Source organism: Pagrus major, chromosome 9 (genome assembly GCF_040436345.1).
Source record: "Pagrus major chromosome 9, Pma_NU_1.0".
Classification (NCBI taxonomy): domain Eukaryota; kingdom Metazoa; phylum Chordata; class Actinopteri; order Spariformes; family Sparidae; genus Pagrus; species Pagrus major.
The window spans coordinates 21,106,780-21,117,087 of NC_133223.1; the positions used below are offsets into that span (position 1 = coordinate 21,106,780).

The 10,308-nt window shown below is 39.9% G+C and overlaps 1 protein-coding gene across 2 annotated transcripts; it reads right to left on the reverse strand.

Annotated features, from left to right (window-relative positions):
• Nucleotides 1–377: 377 nt before the first annotated feature.
• dnajb2 (DnaJ heat shock protein family (Hsp40) member B2) lies at nt 378–9,404 on the reverse strand. 2 transcript variants are annotated; one of them, XM_073472997.1, is made up of 11 exons: nt 9,218–9,404; nt 7,341–7,429; nt 6,977–7,086; nt 6,636–6,689; nt 6,151–6,267; nt 5,788–5,862; nt 5,252–5,390; nt 4,779–4,849; nt 4,228–4,485; nt 855–925; nt 378–674 (listed from the first exon to the last, which is right to left on the reverse strand). In XM_073472997.1, exons 2-10 carry the CDS (start codon nt 7,403–7,405, stop codon nt 897–899), a joined length of 918 nt encoding a protein of 305 aa, XP_073329098.1. In that variant the 5' UTR covers nt 7,406–7,429; nt 9,218–9,404; the 3' UTR covers nt 378–674; nt 855–896. The 2 variants fall into 2 exon arrangements, with proteins under 2 accessions (XP_073329098.1, XP_073329097.1); XM_073472996.1 differs by lacking the exons at nt 378–674; nt 855–925 and having other exon boundaries at nt 974–4,485.
• Nucleotides 9,405–10,308: the final 904 nt, after the last annotated feature.

Consider the following 10,308-nt stretch of genomic DNA (forward strand, 5'->3'; position numbering starts at 1 on the left):
CACAGCATAAATTAACTGTGAATATCAACGGACATGTTGGACACATTTATTTAAGCCTGGAAGGGAAACGCACTGGATGTAATTACACAATAACATTAGCATGGAAGTAGTTGAATGCTAACGTTAGCTAATGTGTTATCAAATATTTAGTGTTACCTTGAAATATGACCCAAAGTCCCTCCAGATTTTCTCTATCCATCATCTTCTTCAGTGGTAAATTGAGAACAATTTGTCAGATTCCCTACATTTAGACGACTTGCATAGCATAACATTATCCTAGCATCTGGGCTTGAGCGTGAATTCAAAGGAAAATGGCCGCAGTGTGAATATGATCAATATCCTGTCGCTAAGATAAACTACCACCAACTCATACAGAGTAGTCAGCAGGAAATGTTTTATTTTCTCTGCTTTATATGTTTCAAAGCATTTTTTCCACTTGCAGGCATTAAATTAAAATTAAAAGTCCAGCTGAAACATTGTCAGTTAATGCAGAGATGAATAGAACTCCTTCAGTTTCAAAATACAAAGTATCCAGTCGTTTGCTCTACAATGAGCTACAGTCCGCACACACACTCACACACATACATATGAAATACTATATAAGTGTCATTCAGCAGGTAGGAGCCATGGTGGGCAGAGAGAGACAAGTGCATCAAGGGGAATTGACCGTTGACCTGTAAGAGTAGACGTACAAGGACATGTTACACTTTACTAGCATTAGTTGTAATAAATAAGATTTCTAAGAAAAATGGGAGTTCATGATCCGAGCTGATCGAATGGGGCTCATGGGGCAAAGGGGAGAAGGAGTGACTGAAAAACACTCAGGGTGCTTCAGGTTCACGCTGGTTCGTTACCTCAGGGCAGGCTAGGGCACAGAGCAGCATGAGCCAATCAGGTTAGCTTGTGAAGGCCTCGAAGTCTGAGTCTGAAACAGGAAGCAGGAAGGGTGAGACAAAAATGTGTATTTGTCACATTATGAATTTCCAAAACTGCTTTATTTTTATACCACAATGAGATCTGTTTACAGCTTATTCAAGACAATGCACGACAGTCCTTAAAGACGATTCCAGCACATCATCAGCTGATAAACTAAATTAAAATTAAAGCAGATGAGATCAGCTAAAAGGACAGAAAGAGATAAGGAGATAAAAAAAACTATATTCTGGGGCTACTTAAAATGTATAGTTATTGGTGAAGGATATAGCAGCCTGAATATCTACAAGGCTGCATTGGTTTTCACAGGTTTTGTTGGCAAATCTACTGGAAAACAGCAAAACAAGATTTGAGTTATTAATTAACAGTGTATTCCTAGAAGATAAAACTAACTTAATTGTTCCTGTATCACTATTAGTTGCTGTAATAAATGTAATACTTGTATAGCACAAAATCAGTAACAATTAGAGGAAAATGTTTAACTATTTCTGCCATAGTTCTGTTTAAAAAATCAAATATCCCAACTCCTCTTCAGCTCAATCTTTATTTGTAATTTACCTTTTAACAATCGAAAAATAAAAATAACAAACACAGTTCAATGTAGTATAATTACAGGTGGATATAAGAGAAACCATTTGCCTCTTTCGCTCTCATTCCTTCCCCACACAGTAACAGTTTGAAGGGGAGAAATGATAAACAACTCAACTCACAATTTTGACTAGTTTGAACTGATTATTTGTTCTCTTTGTCATTGATGACAGCTAACCTTTAAAGTAAAAGCAAAACTCATGCAATGTAAAATCAATTAAGCACTCATGAAAAATATATCACAACGTATCTTGCTTGGGCAGCGTAAAAGCAGGGCTGGGGAGGCGACACAGCTTGTAATAAGGTACTTATTAAGACAGGCGTGTCGTTGAACAGTAGCAAGAAATTAACATATAACTGGCACTAGTTTTTATTTTTAACACCTTTGTGTTACTTTCAGCCTTGTTTCACAGCAACAATCACATTTAAAACATTTATTAGTGTTTCTGTATGAATGTGTGTGTGTGTGTGTGTGTGTGTGTGTGTGTGTGTGTGTGTGTGTGTGTGTGTGTTTTCCAGTGTTTTTCTTCACATTGTACCTAAAACCATTGAACACTATTGTAAATCATGTAAGTATGTCTTGCTCTGGTGCTAAGGTGTGAATGTATATGCCAACATCACAAAACAGACATTGTCAACGCAAGGTATGTCCTTCATTTTGGCAGATTTCTATCACTTATTTTAACTATTCATGCCACTTTATTTCAGGCAAAAACCTGAAGAAAATCAGTGCAGGTGGAGGGAGGGTTTTGGAGTTGCCCTGGAGCACAACAGTCTGTTTAAACTATCACACTGTGCAGCTCAATTAAACAAGTGGGGTCTAGTGTTTTGCCCAGGGGAAATTAATCAACAGATGTTGATAGAAGGAAAATGCAGCTACACGTCTCCCCCATGCTTACAGTTCGAGCCAAAGCCAAAGGGCACCAAAACCTAGCACTGATTTGGTGACAAAGCTGCATATTTTTAAACATTGACACAACCATCACACACTATTGACTCTGAATCCTCTCACTTCCAATCACCCATGTATAGTTTTGTGCTAGAAAAAGCTGGTGCTGAATGGAAAAAATAACCCAAAACAACAAAAGATCCGCTTAACTTGTTGACTAAAATACATTTGCTTTGCTTGAAACTGATTTGTTTTTCTGACTTGGCACATTTACCCTACAAATGTAAACACAGTAAAATAGTCAGAAGACACAAAGGCACCAAATGGATCAAAATATATGAGACTTATCAAACTCATTCCTAGCCCCCATGATACCTTGCACGAAATACAGGCGTGACTTCCAGCATGTCCTGTAACTTGCTGTTTATTCATGGTAACAGGACGCGAATCCACGTTTCGTATGACGAATCATTAATTCATGAAGATCTAGGGTAGTAGCTTTATCGTGTATATATTTCTAACACTATTATTATTACTTAGCCTACTCAGCCAACGCTTCTAAAGCCTTGAAAGTGCCCCTTGTGCGTCAGTTGTTATGATTCTTTGTTAGTCTGGTTCTGCCGAGCACCGACAGTATCACCCATAACTGTTTCCCTGGTAACCTCTCCAGCGACCTCCCTAGAAAACATGTGAAGATGTATGATTGTTTGCAACGGTGGTTTACAATCAGTCTCAATGCTGTACACATTCTCTTCATAAACAACTTCATAAACAACTACAATCTGACCTAATATAGTAGTGATATTTTAGTAAAAGTGCATTAAGGCCAATCAATGATACGTAAACTCTGTAAAATTGCAACTTTGCAATTAAAGTATGTGCGTATTTACAAGGTATTTATCTTTGCAAAGTGTGCGAGTGTGCTTCCACTACTTTTTGCTTTACGTATTCTAGAAATTAGTCGAGGCTGATCAGTAAACACAGCTCTTTTTTGATCAAAATGGTCACCAGAGAAAGTTCTGTGACCTACTTTAGATTTTGATCTATTGTTTGTGACACAGTTCTGATACATTCCCTTTGACTGAGAGCCGTGATGAGAATATTCTATGGCAGGGTCTCAACTGGTCCAAACACACACAGACGCACGCACAGAAAAACATGCACGCTCACAACACTCTCAGATTAAACTACCAACTCCTAAATACCTAAACCAACTCTTTTCAGTCTACATTAATATTTTGCAAATTTACATACATTCAGAAATAATCCTATTGCTCTGCATGATTTATCTTTTAGCTGTATTGGCCAATTAAATGGTAATACACCACAAAGGTGACTGTTAAAACTGCAAGAAAGCCTTGGGATCAATTGAGGCACTGTCGCAAATTTAGAATCCAGCAATAAAATTACATTAGAGTCTGGCTGTAGGCACAACACTGGATTGGTATAAAGAATAAGGCATCCCAAATACACACGCACACACACACTCCATTAGCACACAATACACCCACACTTCTTTTTCTTTTTCGCACTAGTGTCACTACTTTTCGTGGCCGGTTCAAACTCTTCTGGACTGGTCTGTGGTGTAGTGCTGGAAGTTGTGGGTGACTCAGAAGAGTCCGACTCTTTGGTTTCCTTCTCCTCCTTTTCCTGTCTACCTCCAGGCCCTGGGCCCATTTTAACCTGCCCGTCTACATCAATAAACATTTCAGTACCATTAACATTCAATTTTGTAGTTTTAGTACTAGTACTAGTGCTAGTAGTAGTTTTTGTAGTCTTAACTTTGCTCCTCATGGCTCTGTCCCCACCCAGAGCACCTTTTATGATGTTGTTAACAGCTGCTCTCTCCTCCGCCTCCAGCTCTGACAGGCTGCATGCCAAAGCCGTCTGCAGGTCTTCATCGTACTCGTCATCTTCGTCATCCTCACTGCCTGACGCCACCCTGTAGTTGTAGTTACATGACTGATGTGTAGCAGGTGATTCTTTTGGGATTTGTGGCTTCTGTTGGGTGTTATGGGACTTTGGGTCTTCCCGTCGGCTCAGCTCCAGCACGAGGGCCATTTCATCCTCCACACCTGAGAATAACACGCGACAACACAGCTGAGTATGTTCATAAACAACATTAAGTAACCTGTGCACACACGCAGAAATGCACTTTTTCTTCAATAACAACATCTAAAACCTTTTTTAATATAATAGCTCCCGATCTATTACTTTTATTTCCTATGTGGTAAAAGTTAAGGTGAATGTGTTGGATTCAACTCAAGATACTGTGGCCACACGTATGCAGTAGTACTCCCGAAGACATGTAAACACACTATAATGTGTTAACTTAGTGGCTTTATCCTTTAAGTGTGTATGAACTTACCATTAATTAGGACACTCTTTAACACCCCATCCTCCTCAATCTCTATTCTTTCCTGCCCATTCTCCTTTATCCTGTAGGCAAGACAAATAAACAGAGAAATAGTGGTATTAAAGTGTGTCCATCATTGTTTTTTTTTTGTCCGTGTGTCATCTTGTATAAGAACTTAAATGATTTAATTGAATATTCATGTGGTGTTTGATTATGTTTGATTACAGTTATATAACTGCCACCGGCGCAGGTTTATAGAAAAATAGCACTACCATTTTAGGGGTATATAATGGTAGCTCTATAACTACACTTTAATAAAAAACAATAGTAACAGAAAAAAGCTAAATGCAGCATTAACAAAAAAAGGCTCAAGTATTCTTTGAAACATCTAACATTGCAAGTGCCAGTTGGGATAAAAAGTCCTATCACATTTGAAAATACGAATTCCCTAGTTGGCTAACATTTCTAAGGACAGCATTACATACTTCTTGGTGGTGGTGCGTTTGCCATTTATGATGCGAGTGGAGGTAGAAACCGATTTGAAGTTGCCCATCCCTCCGCCCATGCCGCCCATCCCGCCCATCCCATCCAGACCACCCATGGAAGAGAAGCAGGTAAAGTCACCTGAAGAGGAGATGATCAGGAAAGCAAAGTAGAAGAGAAGAGTTTAATTTTGATGTGTTATTAAAGAACCTCAGTCTGTGCAATGAAAATATCACTTGTGTTATTGCCACAGAAAGTGTGAATTTAAGTGGGTTGAAATGTACAGCAAAGTAACTAATATTAGAAAAAATAAACAGAGTGACAATTGATTTGTGCAAAAAAACCATAACCCATGGCTGGATGAGTTAGAGCAGTGAGCTAGCTGATAGAAGAGTTTGAGGCTCAAGTAATACTGCTATGATTACATAGAGTTTAATATACAGTTTTTAATGTTGTGGCCGCGGTATGACATGCACTGATGTCTATACAGTATTATATTTGCCATGCTAATTTCCTCATAAAATATCTAACTGTTTACCTCCTGCTGAAGGAAATGAAAAGAACCCAGTGTTGCCAAGGCCAGAGGATGTGCCGCCAAAGGCTGGGAAGTCATCTGGATGAAAGACAGCGAGAGAGAGAGAGACACACTTATGATTATTTAAATACTGTTCTGTAAGGTAAGATGTAATATCACAGTAGGTTTTTGTGAAGCTAACTGACAAAGAAGTTGAACTTTAGTCAAAAAAAAGGCATCTTCTGTTTTAAGAACTTACGTTTAATTATTGCAGCACAGATGAAATAAAAGAAAAAGGGAGATGAGCAAAATCCCAACGTTATTAACAGGTGTCCAGAGGGGGTCAATCAAATCAAGCTACTGTAACTATAATGATATATAACTTACCAAATAAGCTAGAAACGGGATCCTGACGAGCAAAGAACTCTTTGAACACCTCATCTGGGCTGCGGAATGTGAAGGTGAATCCTGGGAAATCTGATGAAAAGCTTGAAGTGGAGGAACCTGGAAAAATAAGTCGTTGTGGTCAGGTGGGTTAAGAGCAACCGAGGAAGAGAAAGAGTGGGAGAAAAGAGTAGATTGAGGAAAACATATTTAGCGGCCAGTACAGGGAGAAAGTGAGTGAAATGAAAGGTGCAGGGAATTGGGAGGGAGAAAAATGTAAGAACAAGAAAAAGGAGAATAAGTGTGACAGAGGTGAAAAGATAATGAGAACCAGAGAAAGAAAGGTGAAGGGGAAAAACAGAAAAAGAGAAAGAGAATGAGAAAAATACCTAACACATTATCAATCAATTTATAGATTTAGCTGGTAGAAGTCACAATAATGAATGTTACAATATGTCAGTAACTCATAGCAGCCGTTTTTTATTTACCTGGGGGTCGCGTTCTGTCCTTTCCATATCTGTCATACTCATCACGCTTACTCTCTGTAGTGGAAGAACAGAGTACAATTTAGTGATGGAATAAAAAGTCATTGACACCAACACATCTCTCTTTTTCTCATAGAAACACCCGACACACATTACAGATTACAAGTATAACTAATGTGTTCGATTTAAGGCTTCTATGAATTAAGTTCCTCTCTCAGGAGCCTGAAGTTATCGCACAGAGATGCAGATTCATGTCTCACCACAGATCAATTACCAGCCATCTCAGAAGACACACACACACACACATATAAATAAACATTAAGAAAGACACTGCCCTGACTTACTGTCTGAGAGGACTTCATAGGCCTCAGCCACTTCTTTGAACTTTTTCTCTGCTTCGTCCTTGTTGTCTGGATTTTTGTCTGGATGCCATTTCAGTGCCAGTTTCCTGTACCTGTACGCACAACACAAACACTGACTCAAACATACAATTAAGATAAAGACATGCAATGATATTATGGTCTCTTCAACAACAACTACAACTAAAGATGCATCATGGAGAGCCTTGGAAAAATACAACATGTCTCCGTGTGTTTGAGAAATGTGCAATTTCAACTGTTTTTAAATTCAGGTGAAATATGGCATTATTACTTATGAATTAGTGGAAAAAGTCCTTTAACACATGAGACAGACTCCCAGAGTACTTACGCCTTCTTGATGTCGTCCTCAGTGGCTGTTTTAGACACTCCCAAGACATTATAGTAATCCACCATGTTGATTCCTGTCGGTCCTCACCCCTAAAAGGAAAATACAACTTAGTTTCCTGCGTGCGTTTCTGCTTTCTGATCGCAAAAACTCTGAAAAACTTTGGTATCTCTGGTATTTCCTAATATCCAAAAAAGGAAAAGAAACAGTACTGTGCTCATTATTTATTTAATTTGCAGAGAAGTGGTCATACATAACAGCAGCTGTCTAAGGAATGTCTTAACAAGGCAATGTGTGATGTAAATATATTTGTTTATCATTCTATACACTAAAGTGTTGACAAAAACACATTTTATGAACCTTTAATTTCCTATTTTGGAAGTGATTAATCTAGAAACCTATGGATTACCCATACAAGTGTTTTCACTTTTTTTGCCTGTCAAGACCTTTTCTCAGGACGTGTGGGCGCGAACAGACAAAAGACTTGCGGAGTTACCTGAATGTAATTTCATTAAACCATACACAATTCAGCCAACATGTGATTGGCATTAAGAAGAGCTGCTCTTTAAGCTCCATATTTAAGGGACAAGTCATAATGCGTCACACAAACAATGAGTCATGAATGTCTTGATTTCCATCGATTTTGACAAGAATCAATGTTAGTGTGAAGAAAATGGTTTATGGAGCATTTAAACACAAACATGATGCATGCTGTGGACTGTGCAAATAAGATAGCAAAGTTTCTTAAACTGTTTTTGTGAATTTGCTAATTTACAAAAATACAATGGTTTTGGTTTTGATAACTAGAAGTTCTAGTTTATTTGTCAAACTTAAATATGCATACTGATTAACTAATGAGATTTTAAGGTGTAGCGGGTACACTGTAGAGCAGGGGTCAACGGATATGGCTTTTTCAGGGCCGATACCGATTATTAGAAATATATTTGGGGAAATCTTCAACAACTAAAGGAATCAGTACAATTTACTCAAATACTGTTCTTGCGTATAATTTTTCAGGTACTTTCCTAGAGTACTTTGATTTTCTGCTACTTTATTCTTCCTCTCCACTACATTAATTTGATACAATTAGTTACTTTGCAGATTCAGAATATTCAGTGTTTACAGGCTATTAATTCAGACGTGTTACCAATCAGTGCTGTAGGTGGGACATTGTGTGAGAGGATGTTGCATGACAGCCAAATTAGCAAATACGTTTATTTTATTGACAATCTGACGAGATAAAAAAGATGAATACTGGCCCCAATAATTGGCCAGAGTTGATAATCAGTCTACCCCAACTTTCTTTAAGTGTTACACACAAGACATTAAACAGGATTTCTGTTTGTTTTTGTTTTTGTTTTTTCTTTTAACCTTCAAATAAATGATGGCATTGACTTTTGGCACAAGAACTTAAAAGTACATCTACCAAGTGCGCCCTTGAAACGATAACACCTCAGTACAGTCAGTGGTTCCATTATAGCCACAGACTCAGCGTGCTCACCACCATGCCAATCTCATTAGTGGTCTCTGCAACAGTTTCAGGGCTGAGAGGGGGACTTTCCAGAACTGAGGTTTAATAACTCAACTTAACTTTCTCCGTCCCCTCGGGAACAGCCGTGCGCTCACACATGTATTATTACTACGTTATTTCGAGCTTCGTGGCATCTGACAACTGCTGCTGACACGACAGTAGGCCTACACAAACTAACACACACGGGCAGATGCACTCACAGGCGCTGCTGCTGTCTACAGTCAAGTATTATCATTGAAAGTAACATTATTTATGTAGTTACGCGGTTGACACAGCATTTACTGTTATGGCCAAGTTGCACGACAGAGGGCTAGCTAATAGGTTAGGAGTAGCTTAGCTTTGTACCTACCGTGAGTCTTGAGGCCAATAAGTGAGCCGTCTACCCAACGCTGACAATGAATTATTATGATAGCGGCGCCTCTGGAATGTGCGCCCCCTCTTGTAGCTCTACTTCACAAGACAGCCTCCTCCCTCTTCAGCCGTCCGCCGCCGCCCCGACACGAGTAGAGTCTGCAGTGCCTCTGTCGTCCTACTCCACGGGTCCCACCGGGTGAGACGAGCTCACGGTCCGCCCTGTTTACACCGTGTGCCTTTGGACCGAGCCGCACGCGCTACGTCACTCCCAGCTGGGGGGGAAAAAAATAGAACGTCTAGAACATGCCAGTGTTCGAAACTACGTCACCGCCCCCGCCCTGCGCCAGCTGCAGCCTGTTGCTCCGCGATAACTGGCTTTAAATCACAAACCGGGCAAGACACATGAAGCAAGCTGTAAGGTCTGTCCGCAGGTATTTCTGAATCATTTCGTTTTAAAAAAAATCATTAAAGCTGCAATATGTAAGAACTGGCCACCTGTCGAGTTTTCTACTCAAAACAGTAGGGGGCAGCATTTCACCAGCGGAACCGCTAATTGCTGCTAACATTAGCTGCCGGGGTTTGAAGCTTTTTCTTGCGTGGCCGAACCGTGTAACTACAGCGTCACATGATGCTAACGTTGTGAAAGAAGTGTCTAGTGCGCACGCACAATGCGGAAGAGCCCCGGCCGGAAGTCGAGCGTTTTTGGCTTCATGCGCCACTGAGCAGCTTTCATAGGAGTGAACTGGGGCTGTGTCCAGTAGTTATAGGTCCGTGGATTTACCTGCTACCTGCTTGAAGGCGTGTCATAAACCAAAGACAAGCTTGTCCCGATCGAAGAGTCACAGCTAACAAAGTGGCTCCACTTATTCGGTTACAAACACGTTTTTTTTCCTTTAAGTTCTTCACAATTAAAGTCCCCCATTGTTTAGTTATGTAAGAGCTTGTATTATGAAGCGGCATTACAGGAAAAGTTGCATTTTCGTAGCCCGCTTGGAGGCGTGGTGGGTGTGTCTTGCCCCTACTCTGGAGCAGGTCCATCGCGGGCGTGGTTTGGCTTAACTCACCACAGTAAAGGGGTGGTGGAAA